At 52.1% G+C, this 17,847-nt stretch overlaps 1 protein-coding gene across 10 annotated transcripts in view; it reads right to left on the reverse strand.

Moving 5' to 3' along the window:
• PPFIBP2 (PPFIB scaffold protein 2) overlaps nt 1-17,847 on the reverse strand; it is a 146,151-nt gene that overhangs the window by 125,956 nt on the left and 2,348 nt on the right. The window contains exon 1 of one of the 10 annotated variants that reach the window (XM_027115495.1): nt 937-1,166. The exons of 4 other annotated variants lie outside the window; for them this stretch is intronic. In XM_027115495.1, coding sequence (XP_026971296.1) covers nt 937-1,094 — 158 coding nt within the window. In that variant the 5' untranslated portion in view covers nt 1,095-1,166. Of the gene's footprint in view, nt 1-936; nt 1,320-1,438; nt 3,626-17,847 lie in introns of those variants that run through there. 5 more of the 10 variants (XM_027115481.1, XM_027115484.1, XM_027115482.1 and 2 more) reach the window with 5 other exon arrangements.

The raw sequence follows: 17,847 nt of genomic DNA on the forward strand, positions 1-17,847 counted from the left end.
ATTCCCATCCTCTCTAAAATTAAGTTCGGATGGCAATTAACTGCGAGGGTCAGTTCTCCGATGTGACTAGATCAACAGGCAAGTAACTTGGAAAACATCACATGGAAGTTAGTTTCAAAGACAGGCTGAGTTTCAAAAATCAACCATTTCCTGAGCATCTTATGGACAACGAGGTTCACCTTGTCATCCATTTGTTCAAGTTGCTGAACATCCCAGGGGAAGCTCTCGGGTGCCTGGCACCATAGAGGCCCTGGGGATTCCCAGGGAGAAAGACACACACACACAGGGCAACAACAAACCAGGAGGTGTGCTCCCAGGAGAGGGAAGCTCGGCAGGCTTGGGGCACAGCAGCAGCAGGAGGAACGAGACACCAGCACAGTGTGGGCAATCTCAGAAGGCTTCACAGAGGAAGTGAGATTTCTCCAGGTGGGCAGCAGGCACTAATGCAAATGCATTGCAAGAGGAGTAAAGCGCATACCCCAAGGTATGGGGAAGGGTGGGGTATGCATGTAGCTCTGTGTGGCCAGAGAACAACAGGGGAAGAGTGGCAGCAAATGAGGCCGGGACCAGCTTGTGAAGGTCCTCTCACAGCATTTCACCCTCTAGAGCTTGGCCTTTATCCGTTAGGCAAGGGAAACCACTGAAGGGAGCTGCCCATTCTTCTCTAGCAATAGTGCAGAAGCAGGCAAGGACCTGAGGGAAGGATCCTTCTCAGAGGAACCTGCAGGGCTCTCTGGGTGCCCCTCCCCAAGTACAACCAGGCTATGGCAGCCTGTCCACCCCCCCCCCCCACCTCAGGAGCTCTCCAACACCCTCCCCCACTCCTCTGACGCAGTATCCCCTTTCACCACCCCAACATCCTGGACAGTGAAGATGGAGGTCTTTCTACTGCGTCAGCAGTCAGCATGCAGGACCATCCCCTGAAACTCCGCCTACCTCTCTCCTGCCACTTCCCCAGCTGGCTCTGCCTCCCCGCCTCCCCGACTGAGGGAGGGGCAGGGCAAGTCAGGACCGGGGAGGCAGAGTGAGCCGGGGAGCAGTGCTTCTTCCTTCTGCGCTCGCGGACAGACGCTGAGCAATGCGTATAGCTCCATCAGACCCTCGTGCACCCGGATCTGTAGGCTCGTACTTCCTTCCTCTCAGACTCCTCGGCAAACGGCCGTGCATCTTTCTTTGATGAGAAACGGAATCCCTCAGTTCCCTTTCTCTCCACCTCAAACCTCCCCTCCGCCCTTTGATCCCCTAACCTATCATCACTGAGGCCGGAACCTCTCCATTACTCCCTCTCTAGGCTGAATCCACATCTCCCCCTCTTCTGCTCCTTCCTCCCAGCCCCCACGGACATCAAAGCCTCTGCTACCTTAGAACACGTCCTCTGGCCCGCATCCCCCAGCTACCATTTCATGCTCTTCCTCTGCTTCACTGCCAAAGGGCTCACCTCCCGTTCTCTCCGACGCCCACCGCTATGAGATTTCCACTTATTGCCTGATGTGCTCTCTCGTCCATCGAGCTACTTTGGTTATTTTCTTGAGAGGCGGTACGTGCAGGGTGAGGTTAAAGCACAAGCTGGAGAACCGGACCGCCTGGGTTCAGAATCCCTGCTGCAGACTCTCACTCGCCATGCACGTGTCCTAAGGCAGGACGCTCACCCTCAGCGCCTCCGCTCCCTCATCTATAAGATGAGAATAATAAAAGTACTTCCTCAAGAGCGGCTGTGAAGGTAACATGAGACCGGCAATCAGTCAGTGTCAGCTGGGATCACTTTCCTTGGCAAACCCGAGACTCTCCTCTTCTGGCATTTGGGACAAAGTGCTCTCTGGGTCCTTCCTTCACTAAATGTCCTATATCTCAGCTCCACTCACTGCCCCGGGGCCGATTCTGGTTTCCTTCTACAGTCTCTCCCTGGATAATCCATACTTCATTTCCATGGTTATGACTCATAACGCTAGATCGCTCCTGTAAACTCCAGACCCAAACACCCAAATACGCATCAGCTTTATGGCTACGTCTTAGCAGCCCCTGAGATTCTGCATGTTCAGAAACTCTCAGCATGGCCCTGCCCTCGCTTGGAAGCTCCTAGCCTCCTGGAACTGTACACCCTGCACTGCCCTGGGACTCTTCCCTGCCCCCTCCCTCTCCTTCAAACAGCGGCCACATCCCTGGGCATCACTCTGTGCAGGGACGTGCTTCTCCATCTCAACCTTCCCACTCCAGCTGGCCCAGCATGGGTTCAGGTGTCCAGAACTAGGTATTGGAGGGCCTCCTCTCACCTGAACGGTACCCGGCCTCTCCCACAGCAGTCCAAACTCAGGAGTCTGGCATCCAAGGCTAACCACAAATTATCCTGGACATGTGACAGTAATAATAACGGCTGTCATGTATAAAGCACTCACTCTGCTTTGAGTTAAGCATTTATACGCATCTCATATCTCAAGAGTCATAACCATTACTGTCCACATTTTACAGACGAGGAAACTGAAGCTTCGAGAGGTTAAGCTGGTCAAACCACACATCCAGGGAGCAGCAGAGGTGGCATCTGAACCCAGGCAGTCTGACCCCAAGGTCATGTTCTTAACCACTCTGTACTACCTCACCAAGCCTGGTCCCTTCCAACCACATCCTTCTGAGTTCCTGACACTCCAGCCACAGGAGAGCATTCTCATTTTGCCGTGCCCTTTCCATGCTGTCCCCTCAAGCTGAAGGTCCAGTCTCTGGCCATCAGAACTAATTTTTCAAGGCCCAGGTGATTCTCCTTCCTCTATGACAGCATTCCCACCCCTACCTGTGCAAGAGAACTTCTGCTGAGACCCACAACACACGCTCAAGCCTTCATTTAGTTTCTGTTTCGTGTTGCCACGGGGATAGCCACAGGGAGGACACTGGCGGTCTCTCCTTCCCGGACCTTCTCACGGTGTGGCTGTGGGGGGAAGCTGAGTATCTGATTGGTGGGAATGAGAGAGGGAACTGAGCCGAGGGGCCCAGCCCCATCCTTCCCTCTGTTTCCAGGGCCGCCTCGCCAGAGGGAAGAGGCCTGTCCCGTGAGGAAGACTGCAGCCAGCTGGGTCCCAGACAGAGGTGGGTCTGTGGACTCAGCAAAGGGATCCACTGGGAATCCTATTAGCCACATTCTCTAAACACCTTTATTAGCCCTGGAGCTGATATCTTGGTCTCCACTTGTCTGACTCGTGGTCTTATTTTTCAGTTGATGCCAAACTCAGAGGGCATTTAAGTGGTACACTTACCACACACACCCCCGCCCTGCCTACCTGGGTCACCCTCAGTGAAGGATGACTGGTCAGAGTTGGTCTGTGTGGCCCACTGGCAACTAACTGATACTACATCTCTGGGGGGATGAGTAGCGATCACTAACAAGGGTGCCCCAGAGCAGCCTGGGGTGACCCCGCCACCATCCACATGGTGCTGTCTGGGAGCCTGGCTCCCCAGCCACCTGCAGATGACCCTGTAATTCACTTTCCCAGGTAGGGTCCCGCCAGGAAGGCAGGCATTTGTTGTAGCCTCTGGATGACACCTGCCAAAGCAAATGAGCCCATTGGTGTCTGGTGTATAGCCCAGCCTTGTCGGTCTGGTCAGCGTGAATCAGACCCCAGGCCACAAACAGCCTCCGATGAATGGATGATGAGGGTGTCTGACCCAGCAGGCTGGCCTCCCACGCCATCCTCACCTCTATCCTCTCCCCTATCCACACCCACTTCCCCCCGTGGCAGACAGAACCCTGCCCCACTGACAGGAGCCTCCGGCGGTGTGTTTCCTCAGCCCCAGAACACACCCTTCAAAGACAGCTACCCTCACTGTCTCGGTCACAGCAGAGAACAGGCACGCATGTGCACACAAATTTAGCCCCAGGGAGGAACAAATGACCATCAAGTCGTTCTACCACCTCGACCTGATGGTAGACAGATTCAGAGAAATGCTTCCAATGCAACCTCAGCTTGACTACTTCCCAAGCTTCATCTCAAAAAACGCCTCCTAAAAAAACAGAACCAGCGAGGGGTTACTGTTGAAGCTGAGTGATGGATAAGGAGATTCATTAGACTATTCCTTCTACTTTTTTGTATGTTTGAATTTTTTTTAATAACAGAAGTTTTGTTTTGTTTTTTTTAATCCACCACTTAGGGATCTGGGCTTTTCCAGAGGGCAATACCAGATTCTACCTTCCCTTGCTGAGGACCGCCAGAACCTAAGTTCCTGACGACTCAGACGGTGCTCTTTCTGCGGTGCCATTCAGACTCCCTGAAGGTCCTAACATCTGACCAAACCCTCATCCCACCACCATCCAGACCCTCACCATCTCTCACCTGGATTTCCAAAGCTGCCTCTCCTAGACTTCCTACTTCTAGCTGACTCTTCTTCAATGCTTCTTTCCCAGAGAAGGCAGGGTATGTTTCATAAAGCTCATGACATTACTCCTCTGCTCTCAGAGCCTCTGTGGTTCCTCACTGTTTTGGGAACAAAGCTGCATTCTGTAGCTCAGCCATCCAAGTCCTCCAAAAAGATTCACTTCCCCGTGGTACTCACCGTGCTCTCGGTCAAGCCACTTGCTACTCTCTAAATACAGAAAACTTTTCCTGTTTTCTCTAATTTCTCTTTTTAGGATGCTTTTCTCCACCTATATTTTCAAATCTCACCCATTCTAAGAACTTATCCAAATGCACCAACCCAAGGAAGCCTTTCCTGACACCGCTACCCCCAGGGCCCAAAGGTGGTGGATGCCTCCACTCTGCTCCTGCCACACTCGCACTCACGTTCATCATCTCCTTTCCAGCTCTGTTTATATGATTCCTCAATACGTCTGTCTCCCCTTCCAAATTAAGATGCTTGAGAGCAAGGAGGATGTGCTATTCACTTGTCCATCCTCAGGGAACAGCAACCAGTATCCACTTTCTTACTTTCTCCATACCCGAGGCCCCCTCTCTTTGTGGTCTTATGCTCAGAGGTGAAGGCAGCTCTGCCATAAGGGGCACCTGACCGTGCTTGGGCCTGGCATGAGCTAACTGATGAATGCAATTATATTCCCAAAGCTTCGATGGGAGAAGATGTAACTTCCCCTAATGGATGATAAAACCAGGCATTTCTCCTCATTCTATTATTTTCGAATGCTAAGCAACAAGAAAAATAAAAAACGGATCTGAATTGGCAAGTTTTCTCTATCATCTAGAGTGTTCAGGGGCCTCGTGCATAACTTTAGCCTGCAGCCAGCTACCTCCTACGAGCCTCCCAAGCTGCCTGGGGAGGAGCGCAGGCCCCTGGTAAGTACTAATTGAATTAATCAACATTTATTCTGTATTTTGAACCTTCATTTCAACAAGTGTTAAACAGTTTAATTTTGAATCAATGCAATAGCTTTCCTTCTGCACTAAAAAAAAAAAAAAAGTTTAAATTATTAGGAGACCAAAGAATTTCCTTAAAGATGGGCTGTGTGCATCAACAGTCTGGCTCCTGCCTCTGTCAGAGGAGAAGGGGGCTCCCTCTGCAGGCCTGGCTGGAGGGTATTAGTGGAAGGTTAGCAGCTCTGTCTTCACTGGAGGGCTGAGGGCCACATGGAAGCCAGGTGAAGACACCAGGCAGAACCCACTGCTGCCAGAGAGCCCAGACTACAGGGAATAGGGCTTTCTGGGCTGAGCCTTTGGACAAAGCCAATCAAACTTCCTCCGCTGGCTGGGCTGAGTCTACCTGCCTCTCCTGGTTCCCTTGGCAGGACCAGCAGTGAATGCCTCTCCGTGCCTCATCATGACACCGAGTCTTGTTCACTGAGGCTTTTGGAAACATCCTGTTATGAGCTGAACTGTATCCCCCTCTCCCAAATTCAGATGTTGAAGTCCTAACCCCCAGTACCTCAGAATGTGAATGTATTTAGAAATAAGATCTTTAAAGACGTAATTAAGTTAAAAATGACACCATTAGGGTGAGCCCTAATCCGACACGACTGGTATCCTTATAAAGACACAGACAGGTACAGAGGGAAGACCTCGTGAAGACACAGGGAGGAGATGACCGTCCACAGCCAAAGAGAGGGGCCTCTGAAGAAACCAACCTTGCCGACTCCTTGATCTTGGACTTATAGCCTCCAGAATCGTGAGACGATAAATTGCTCTTGCTTAATCCCCCTAGTCTGTGGTATTTTTGTTATGGCAGCCGTAGCAAACTGACACATGCCCCCATCTGATCTCGGATACACGCTGGACAAACCTACGGGAAGAAGGCAGCCTCCTCTCCAGAGACGTGGGTCTCTGTTCTCATCCACTGGTGTTCCTCTTCCCTCTCAGTCTAAGGGAGATGGCTTTGCATCTCCAGACCTTATACAACATCCAGGTAAGGACAGTTCCTGACAGTCCTTTATCTATCGTCTTTGTAAGTCAGCTCCGAGTCAGGTCATGCCTGGGGACCATGACCATTTAGTGAGACCAGATGTTGGTATGTTGTAAGGAGGAAACCTGAAGACCCCGCAGCCTGACCAGCTGTCACGCTGCATTCAAGGAGCCATGAGCCCTGGGCCCAGCCCTCTTCTCTTCAAGGCAATTCAACAATCCAGCATATGATGGGGGGAGGGAGGGGCAAAGCCGGTCCCCTAACCTCAGCTCACCAGTCACAAGACACTTGCCACTCAGATCACTTCCCTCCGCTAAGAGTACTTAGGCCAGAGAGTGGCCCAGGGACTTTCCTAAGAAAAGTGATCCAGGAATCCCCCATCTGCACACATACTCACAGACCACAGACAAGCCGGCTGGGGACTGCACTGCAAGAGGTCTCCCCTCCCTGGGGATCCATGAGGTCTGGCTCCCGGAAGTCTGTCATTCTGACCCCAGGGGAGTGGGAGCAACTGCGACAGCTCCTAGAGGCCTCTCTCCCATCGTTCTCACCTCGTCTTTTCCACAAAGCAGGGCCATTATTTTCCCATGGGAGACACCTGAACAGTTCCTTAGTCTCAAAGTGAAAGGTGTAGAAGCCTGTGTGATGCAAAAGGACCACAGAAGGGGAAGGCAGTACCTACACCAGAGGCCCACAGCCCAGCCCAACCTGGACCCCTAAGTCTTTGCAGCTCCTTCCTCACTCCCCTGAAGAAGGAGACGAGCAAGATACAACAGAGAGAGTCCAGGCTTGGGAGTCAAGACCGACTTGGGTTTAAATCCTGACTCTACTGCTTAGAGCTGCGTTAGTTTCTGACCTTGGGTAACATAGATTAACCTCTCAGGTTACTGTGTAATGAAGATGTTACCACCTGCCTCACACAGGGCTGGTCAGAGGGTTAGGGGGGCAGAGTCAACCACCCAGCTCAGTGCCTGGCCCTTCTCAGAGACCGTGTCCCCACTGCACTATTCCAGAAGATGGACCTCTTATCAGGGCCTAAATGTTGGGATCAGGAAAAAAATATGCAACACTGGCTCCCTTTGAGAAATTGCCAGATCTCTTGAGGCCAGCCTGCAATTAGGGGAACCCTAGGGTACCGCGCAGCGCACTTGCTCTGTGCTTTCTGCGTCTCTCTAGCAGGGCCTTGCAGAATGGTAAGGGAATTGATGACATGCGCGCTCTTACAGCCCCTGGGTGCCTCGCTCAGTCATTCTGCCAGTCCCACCAGGCACCCAGCTTAGGGGCGGTGAGCAGGCAGAGTTTATGATGTTCTCGGGCCATCTGAAGGCAGGTACCGGGCAGAGAAGTCACAGCTGTGGAGATGGATTTGGGGGCCCCAAACATGGCGGCTAAAGCTGAAGCTGGGCTCCAGGGCTTGGGAGGATGAAGGGCCAAATTCTGACCACATCTGTGGAGCAGGAAGGCCCAGACCCCAGGCACTGGCGTCGGGAGAACCCTTAGTAACTCAGAGGTGGCCTTGAGAGAGGACGGCCGAGTGGTAGTAGTGTCCCAGAGAGGCCCCCAATTGCGCCCAGTGGGCGTCTCACTCTCAGACACCTAGAACCAAACAGGCGAGCACCCCCAAGTCACTCAGGAATGGGCTCCGCACGGGCGTGTGACAGTGATGCCACAGACGCGTCTCTCACGCACTCTGCAGGCTCCCTCTCACGACTGCCATCCCTCACTCGACTGTCACCAGCTTTATTTAAAATTCTCTTTCAGGAGTGCCCTGGTGGCCTAGTGGTTAGGATTCCGGGCTCTCACTGATGTGGCGCGGGTTCAATCCCTGGTCGGGGAACTGGGATCCTGCAAGCTGCATGGTGGGGTGAAAAAGATAAAAAATAAAATTTCCTGTCAAATGTAAGTAATCACGACATGTGAAGACTGGATTTGTGACCCTGGAGTAGCCCTTTACGTTTTCAAAGGCGGGACATGGGGGTACAGCTCTGTCCCCCAAGCGCCCTGTAACACGAGATCCCAAGACACTGCAGCCCAGATACGCCCTCCTCAGCACCCCGGCCTCCCTAGGTGGTCTTCTCGGGGCTTCCTCCCTAGGCTGAGGGAGACCTTCCCATCAGGAAGCCTGAAAGATCCTAGGTCCACCCTGAGGACAAAAGCCAGGTGTGGCTGGCAGAGCTGGGTCTGGGTTCCGAGCTCCAGGAGGCAGGCCGAGCTGGACAGAGGGAGTGGCCCTGTGCAGACCTGGTCAGTAATGAGGACCGGCTGGCTCCACAGGACACAGGATAAGAAAGTACCTCAGCTTTGGCAGGCAGCCACCAGCAGCGCCCACCTGCTCAGACCCTGAACATGACACCGTGGAAACAATGCTCTCCCTTCACGCAGGCTCTCAGCACCCACTCCACGCCCCTGCACGGACAGGCTCCCAGCAAACACTTCCAGACAGGTCAGCCCCTCCTCTCCACCCTGACAGCTCCACCTGGGTTATGGCCCAGGTTTCTCTCTCATCCTCACCCCCACCCTCCCAATCCCCCATCTTGCTTAACATCCCTCGACGGCTGACACCCTGGGGGCCCCAACAGGTGGGATGTAAGGAACTTGTTACTAATGATAAAGTAGCTAAAGTCAGGAATCTTTAGGGACTTCCCTGGTGGCGCAGTGGATAAGAATCTGCCTGCCAATGCAGGGGACACGGGTTCAAGCCCTGGTCCAGGAAGATCCCACATGCTGCGGAGCAACTAAGCCCGTGCACCACAGCTACTGAGTCCGCACACCTAAAGAGCATGCTCTGCAAAGAAGAGTAGCCCCCGCTCTCTGCAACTAGAGAAAGCCCGCATGCAGCAACGAAGACCCAACGCAACCAAAAATAAATAAATAAATAAAATTTTAAAAAGGAATTATTTTGTATAAATTAGAGAAGATTCTGTTATCTTGCCCCATTCTAATATACTTTGAGTGGGAGAGAAAATAGAGGAATTCGGCCAGGAAGTCAGCAATTGCCTATAGCGCTCAGGAAACGTCAGTTTCTGTGACACCATGAACAACTGTGCAACTTCCTACTATTTTTTAGAGATTTACTTATAAATACGTGTGTGTGCATGCGTGTATATATCACATTGGGGCCGGTGTGCATCATGGCAACCTGGCCACGTCCACCAAGTGCTTCTCACAGGCTAATGTCGTCTGACCATCTTCCTGCCTCAACGTGAAGAGCTGATCTTCGTGGCAAACTTAAGACCGAATCATCTGGACTGTCAAGGTGGCGGCAAGATAGAGTGGAAGGAACATGGGTTTGGGGATCAGATAGATGGGGCATCGATTTTATTTCAACCACTCGCCAGCTAGGGAACCTTGGGAAAGTCACTTATCCTGAGTCAGTTTCCTCCTCCGCTAAAGCCCTGAAAGGCTCCTGCGAGATGTAAGTGAGCCCCGACGAGTCTGTGCTCAGTGCCTGACGCATGGTGCGCGCTTCATAAATGATGATTTCCAGTCCCTGGTTCCCTGTCTAGCCTCCCTTCCTCCTCCAGCTCTTGCCAAACCAAACCACTGGCTGTTTGCCACCCGTGCCCCTTAACTTACCGCCCTATGCCTTTCTTTGTACATTGCTGTTCCCTCTGCTAGAAATGCCCTCCTTCACCCCCATAGAACGGGGTGTCTCTGGTCCATCTTTCCTTCAAGACATATCTCAAATGCCCCCTCCTCGGCAAGCCAGGTGCCCCAACCTCTCCTTTCTCTGAACGTTCACTGTGTTTTCTCTGCAGTTATTACTGCCTATTTTGAATGAGGGGTACATTCCTTAAATTCCATCCAGGCAGGGGACATGTCTTACTCATCTTGTGTTCCCACCATAACGGTTCTTGGCACGGAGGATGCTAAAAAAAAGAAAATTAAAAAAATAATGGCGACTGAAATAATAAATGAGGTCACAAGTCTATTGACTCCAGAATACTTAGGAATTATGCCCCACCTCTGCTGCTAAAAGAATTTCCTAGATCCAGTGGGCCAATTCTCATTTAGGGGCTTCCCTGGCCTCCCTCCTACCAGCCTTGGCGGGCTCTCCTCCCTGCCACCCCAGCCAGGACTGTGTGCCCGTCAGGCATCCACGTTGCTTAACCGCAGCACTCTCCATCCTCCAGCACTCACCCCACCCAAAACCTCAGCTCACTTGAATAAGGCCCTGCTGCCCACAGCCCTTCCCTGTCCCCTCTCGGGTCTGGAAGCTTGTTCTGTGACCCAGGCTGCAGACAGTCGGTCAGAAGTCCCAGTGTCGTGCCCACCACCCTCCCGGATCACTCCCTCCTACACCCGCTATTACCTCTTGGATGTTGTGAGCTCATTGTCTCAGACTGCATGGCCCTGGTCCCGCAGGTACCAGGACTCTGTGTTCTCGAGATCTTCAAGGGAGGGCCCATGTGTCCATAAGAGCCTTCATGCCCCAGTCAGGTGGTCAGGCCAAGGTAGGCATCAGCAGAGAATACACACAGTACAATCGCTTTGGTGTCATGACCTCAAAGTTCCAGCCCACAAAGGCACTTCCTCAGAGTCTTTCCTCTCTCCCAACGCCTGTACTGGGTGGGACTTTGGCCTAGGACCTGGGATAGAGAAGCTTCTGCACAGCTTCATGGCCGCCCTACCCTAGCGTTCCACTTTCATTCCCCCCGACATTTGCTGCCAGTCACCTCTCTGCTGAGAAGCCACCAATCACCCCCCCAGATCCTACAGTACTTTTAGTGAGACCTACACCCTTTCGGCAAAGTCTGCTTCCTCAGTTATTTCACAAACTCCTCTCTAGTCAGTACTGTCTGCACAATACCCTCTTCAGGTAGACTCCAATAACATGCGCTAAAACAGCCACCCGGCCCTAGAGGGAAGCTTGAGTTATGTGGAATTTCTTACATCATGCCAAACTGAAACCGGCCTCTTCTTTAATCCTCTGTACCGTTACCACCAAGGCCCCTCAGTCCTGTCCTCTGAGCAAAGGCACAACATGGCAGCTCCCCTTGCCCACCTAAAGATCACAGTTCCAACCCTGTGTCTTCCTGTCTGCCCCAGGACCTCCCGGAGCTTACAGGACAGGGACTCCAGCTTTGATGCGGTAACGGGCCCTCCTCCACCTGCTCCCCAGGTGTGGTGCCCAGGGTGCCACCTCCAGGTGCGGCCAGGTTTGGCCACTGCAGGGAAGAGTGGGATGACCCCTCTCCCCAGCAAGGTCTAAAGTCAGGACTTCTATTAATGCAGCCAGGCTAAGGCAAGTTCTGTGGGCTTTACCACGTGGCTGGGTAGAAAACTCATGAATTGATTTTTGGAGCCTAAGGGCAGGACTTTGACCTTACCCCAGCGTGTCCCATGGAGCTGGTTTGGGCTCTGAGCTCTCCGTTTGTTGTCCTTGTCCCGGCCATCTGGAATCAGCCTGTTCCCTCACCCTGCCGGGGACTGCTGCCTCTTGGACCGACTGCTCACCTCCACCATGGGGGTCACACCTGGAGGCCCAGACAATGCTACTTCCCCCCCTGAAATTTCAGAATAAGCCCTCTGGTTGGTGTAAATCACTCCTCTTGACAAACTATATTTGCCAGGCTTTCTGAGAAGAGGATGATAATAATACCACTTACTACTTACGACACCCAAGCACTGGAGCCAACGCTTTATACGCATCATCATCTCATTTAATCTTTACAACAAGCAGGTGAGATGGGCCTAGTACTGTTCCCATGCGACAGGCGAGGAACTTCAAGCTCAGAGAAGGAGACACTTGCTCAAAGGAGAAACAGCAAGTCTGAGGAGAGCCAGGATTTAAATGAAAGAGTGAGCTGGCAGGGCCCTCGGAGACGAGGGCATCCCAGTCCCCACGGTAGCGGGCACCCACCGCCTGCCATGCTGGAGTCAGGGGGCGAGCGAGGAGTCAGTGCCCTGTTCTCCAGCAGGACAACACCCCTGCCAGAGGCTCTGTGCAGCTCCAGTGAGCCGCGCAGCAAAAACCTAGCCGGACGCGCCGGGCAGGGCGGTGGTGCTTGCTGTTACCGGGACGGCAGCGCTGCATGGAAGAACCAGATGTCTTGGCTGCCTGCAGGAAGAGCTTATGTAATAAAACTTTCTCATGACAAGCAGTCGAGGGCAGGTGTCGGAGCCAAGAACTGTTCCTTTGCTTTGGTAAAATGTCGAATTAGAAGACTCCTCCTTTCTCACACAAATTCCAGTTCTAACTTCTCCCCTCGCCCTACTCTAATCCCCTCTCCCCCATCGCCTTCCCCTGCCCACCCCCCATTGCTTACTGAATTTAGAGTTCGATGCCGCACATCCCAGTACGCCCGAGGCAGTCCTGTCTCCCAGGGTCCCATCCAGCTCAGCATCTGTCTCCTCCTCTCAGAAGTGGCCCAGTCAGGACAATAAATTAAAGTGAATACTCTGGAACCTTAAAAAAAAATCACTTTCCTTCTCTGGTACCTGTTTGCCTCCCATAAATGGGAATAACACTACCTGCCTCATGAGACAAGCCCTTTGTAAAACCCACCAAAGCCAGAAGTTCCTCTCCATCTTTCCTCTGGGGGCAGCTTTCTGGGGCCAGTCAACATACACCTTTGTTTCATCCATAAAGCAGTCCAGGGTCAAGCCAGCCGTACATGTGAAAACCTCTCTGATTCAGGGGAACAGAGCCTTGTGTTGTGGGAAGGAAACAGTCACCCCTAAAAAGAGGAGTTGTTATGTGTGCATGCAAGGAACAAAAGTAACCCGTATTTGGTCTTCCTAACCTGAACTGCGGCTCTGCCCTTCTCTGTTCCCTTCGTCCCTACAGCAGATCCCTTGGCCTCTACACAACTCTCTCTCTCTCACACGCACACACAAACACACACATGCACAAACACACATATTGTCAACCCAAGAAGTTCCTTCTGGTGGGCTCTCTGGGCCTTTTGGCCAGAGGAAGGTTGGAAAAGTTTGCTAAGAAGACCTCTCGGGACACCCCAGTGCAGTCACGGGAGTGGCCCTCTCGGTCAGAGTGGTCCCTGCCCAGTCAAGAGGCCCAGCCACAGCTGAGCGGGCCATTCCAACCACGCACACAAGTCACTGTGGGTTTATCTCTTTACCTGGGACTCAGGGCAGGGGTCTGACTATGCCCACCAAACACACCCAGCAACCAGCAGGCGTTGGCTGTCCCTGAGCCGGCAGGGCAACCCTGGGATTTGGGTCACCTCCTTCACTATGCCTGCCCTCATTCCAGGAAGAAACAGATGTACCCAGAGTGCAGCTCCTGGGAACACCACAGCACCTGTAGGCAGGGGAGCAACCGTGATAGGATCAGTTCCCCACAGCCTCTCCCTGGAGGATTGTTAGTAGGCCCACCACCCACTTACTTCTGCATAAGTCATTCCTGACACACGTACAACTCAAATATCCTGTCTGCAACCTACGGCTATCCGTGATATTTTACCATGGGTGAGCAGGCTTTGGTCTCAGTAAAGCGCACATGTGCGTGTGCGCGCGCGCACACACCCACACACACACACACACACAAAACAAGATGAGGTAGAAACTTGCCAGACCCAGCTACGTAACTCAAAAAGAACCAAGAGGCTTGGGAACTCCCCGGCGGTCCAGTGGTTAGGACTCCACGCTTCCACTGCAGGGGGCATGGGTTTGATCCCTGGTTGGGGAACTAAGATCCCGCAAACCGCTGCGCAGTGAGGCCAAAAAAAAAGAACAAAGAGGCTTAACAAGTTTGACTGAAAGTTGAATCCCAGCATTTCTTGTGTCTGTTTTTATTTGGCAATTATCATATGCCAGGCAATAATCTAAAGGTTTCACAGGCATTAACCGAGCTCTGCCTTAGCAAAACGAGGTAATCCCTGTGCCACGGCAAAGGCAGGACTCATCCTGGGAGGCTGAGGAGCGTGGCCAGGCAGAGAGGTGTGGAAGCGAAAGGTAAGGAGGGGCGGAAGCCCAGCCGCAGGGCCACTGAGGCTCTCGGCAGCAGTGCAGACTCTAGACAAGGTCCTCCCTCCTTATCAGACAGCTGCGGCCCTCACTCAACCATCTAAATCCCTGACACTGGCCTACACACAGGCCCAGGCTTGGAAAAAGTTCTCACGGCTGATTGCCTTCCCCGGATAGGCACACCCCACTGCCCCCACTCCAGCGCTACACTGGCAACTTCTCAGAGCTGGTTGGAGGCATCCCTAAAGTTTGTTGACGATAGGGAGTGGGGTGGTGGGAGTTTGGGTCCCTGGAATACATCTTCCCATGGAACTGATAGATTGGTGTTTGCATTCCCAGAAGAACAATGTACTCACAGTAAGCGCTAACAAGTATAAGAGTGTAGATACCATAAAAGCACTCCGTACTTCCCGCCAGCCCACATCCCTGTAGATCACAGGACAGAAGGAAGGTCTCATGAGCCTTCACACCCCCCAGTGGCTTTGGCTGCCGCACACACTTCCTTCTGAGTCTTTGACCTACAAGACTCCAGCCTCAGCTGTACTGCAGAATGAATTCACCCCAAACCTGGTCTCTTTCTCGTTTTTCATTGCCTAATGGAGTCTCCATCTGCACCTTCCGGCAGCTCTCGTCTGGCCAAACCCACTGTGCTACAAAGGGCAGAATTCAAGGCCAGAAGGCCTGAGTTCTGCCAGCAGCAGCTGGGTGACCCTGGGTAGCTTCCTTTGCGCCTCACCATCCTCATGGGTAAAAACATAAGGGCATGCAAGAAACTCCCCAAGGCTCCCTCCTGATTTCAGAAGGAATCGACCACCCTCATCTCCCTTCCCCTTTCCAAGAAGCTCCTCCATGCTCTCATGCTGCTGACAATTGCCTCATTCTTCTCCAGCAAACTAGCACGAAATGTCAGTGTCCAATTGGACTCTTTTCCCTCTCCCTCAAATCTGATCGGTCACCAAATCCTGCAGGATTTCTTGGCAAGCTCACTCACCTCCTCAACATCCTATTGCCATTGCCTTGATTTAGGTCCTAACCTATCTCAGTGGGTTATTCCAACAGCTCATTCTCATAAGAAGTTCCTTCCTGTCCCTCCAAGCTGCCCTTCTCAGCCTTGAATCCTCCTGAAAGCACAGGCTTCACCTTGTCTCTTCCATACTCAAAGACCTTCAAGGTCATCAGTATTACATTTTAATTCTTTAACTTCAACTTTCAAGACCTTCCAGGATCTCTCCCCAGCCTGAGACTCCAGCATCATTTCTCCCAGTTCCCCTCCCCACCCCACCCTATGACTCTAGCCCTGTGGACCACCCATCAGGCTTGTCCTAGTCTTTCAGGTTCTGCTCTTGCTCCTTCCCTCATCTCCAACACAAAACAACCCGCCCTTTCTACCCTTTTACTGAAGCCAACACTGCAGAACAGACTCAAGGGCTCAAGGCCCTTGCCTGCCACAAACGCTTCCTCAACATCTGCTGAGTGTAGGGCCGAACACAAGGGCCGATGCAGCTCCAGGGCAGCTCAGGGTTTGGACGGGGTGTGGACAGAGACATGCAAACGAAGTGTGTTAAGAACCATAGAAGACATCTGTACTGGATGCTATACTAGTACAATTTAGAGAGAAGAGTAAAAATAACTTGGGGGTGGGGGGAGGAGAGGTGTTTCAAGGCTTCGATCTGCATTTTGAAGGATTAGTAAAAGTTCATTCCTCTGGCAGAGCAGAGACAAAAGGGCTTCCCAGGAAGAGGAAATAGCATATGCAAAGGCAGAGAGGCACAAAGGATAGAAATTGTTAAGCTACTCAGTTTGGGGAACAGTGGAGATGCAGCTGGTAAGTCAAATTATTGCCAGCTTCTGCGGAGGAGCCTTGAACGCCAAACAAGGATATTATACCTTATCCCTTTGAGAGGCGATCCTATCCCACCTTGCCTATACCTTCCATCCACAGCTGAGTTACAGAGGCCAAGATTATTACACAACATGGAACATGATGATTAAAAGCATTGTGCACACGGGAAGATCCCACATGCCGCGGAGCGGCTGGGCCCGTGAGCCGTAGCCGCTGAGCCTGTGCGTCCGGAGCCTGTGCTCCGCAACGGGAGAGGCCACAACAGTGAGAGGCCCGCGTACCGCAAAAAAAAAAAAAAAAAGTTTGGGCTTCCCTGGTGGCGCAGTGGTTGAGAATCTGCCTGCTAATGCAGGGGACAAGGGTTCGAGCCCTGGTCTGGGAGGATCCCACATGCCGCGGAGCAACTAGGCCCGTGAGCCACAACTACTGAGCCTGCGCGTCTGGAGCCTGTGCTCCGCAACAAGAGAGGCCACGATAGTGAGAGGCCCGTGCACCGCGATGAAGAGTGGCCCCCGCTTGCCACAACAAGAGATAGCAGCTCTCGTAGCAGACCCAACACAGCAAAAATAAATAAATTAATTAATAAAACTCTTACCCCCAACATCTTAAAAAAAAAAAAAAAAGCATTGTGCACAGTGAAAGCTGGGTTCTCAGTGTGCATAAATGTGTATGTGACAGAGATAGGAAATGAAAGTAAGAATTACCAAGGAGCACCAAAGTAAGGATTATCTAGGAGCACTAAATAGAAATCATAAATTTCCCAAAGACAAAGCTGAGAGTTGGCAGCCCCCTGGGAACTCACAAGGCCTTAAGGAAATCTGGTCTAAAGGTAAACAGACGCTCTAAGACGGCATCTCCTGGAAGATTATTTACTGAGTGTGAGAGAGATAAGAATGGCCCTCATGAAAATCCCCATGACCTGGCTTTCAGAGTCTACAAAGGATACAGCCCACCTTTCTGAGACCAGCTGTGGATTCTGCAAAAACTGAGACACACATGTGTCAGCAAGTGTTGAAACCAAAGAATGATGCCATGAAAACATCAAGTGGAACTGCTCTGAGGAAGGAGGAAGCAGGAAAAAGTGACTCAGGAAAACACAAGGCTGCCAGGAGTTTCAGCCTAGTTGTGCCCACACCAATGACGACAGTGTCACATCTTCCCCCTGCCCCCCCCGACTGTCACCTCTTGAGTGAGGGAGCACAGTCCGGGATCTTAATAAATGTCTAAATGCCTCAACAGTTCATAATAGCTCTCCCTTCTCACGTTTTGCAAAAGGGGATCCACCAGAAGCTTTTAAGCAAGAGTGTCACAAACAAATCTGTATATCAGGAAGGAAACGTTTTTGACGGCCAAGTAAAAAACAACTTCCAAATATTATCACAAATGTGAGAGTCTAAAGGCCATGCCATTCCTTGTCCAAAGCTCAGTTCTTGTTCCTCCCTCCCCACCTCTCGGCCTGGACCCCTAGTCCATAGATTCTATCTCTCTAGTCTCTCCTACCTGTCCCCTCTCTGAGGTCCAACACAGGTCCTCCTCACTTCTATCTTAATTGATCTTCCACATCCTAACTGGCCTCTCCACCTCCAGGGCCTTTTCCCACTGGTCACTGCTTCCCACAGCCCGGCCAGAGTCCACCCCAGCAGTTCCCACCTGGCCTTCAACAGAATCACGGAGGAACTTAGTGAAAACAGGCCAGACCTACTTAATCTGAGTAATTTAAAAGCTTCCCAGGCAATTCTGAGGCACAG

Source organism: Aethalodelphis obliquidens, unplaced genomic scaffold (assembly GCF_003676395.1).
Source record: "Aethalodelphis obliquidens isolate GAN/ISIS:26980383/991018 unplaced genomic scaffold, ASM367639v1 scaffold14, whole genome shotgun sequence".
In the NCBI taxonomy this organism is placed as follows: domain Eukaryota; kingdom Metazoa; phylum Chordata; class Mammalia; order Artiodactyla; family Delphinidae; genus Aethalodelphis; species Aethalodelphis obliquidens.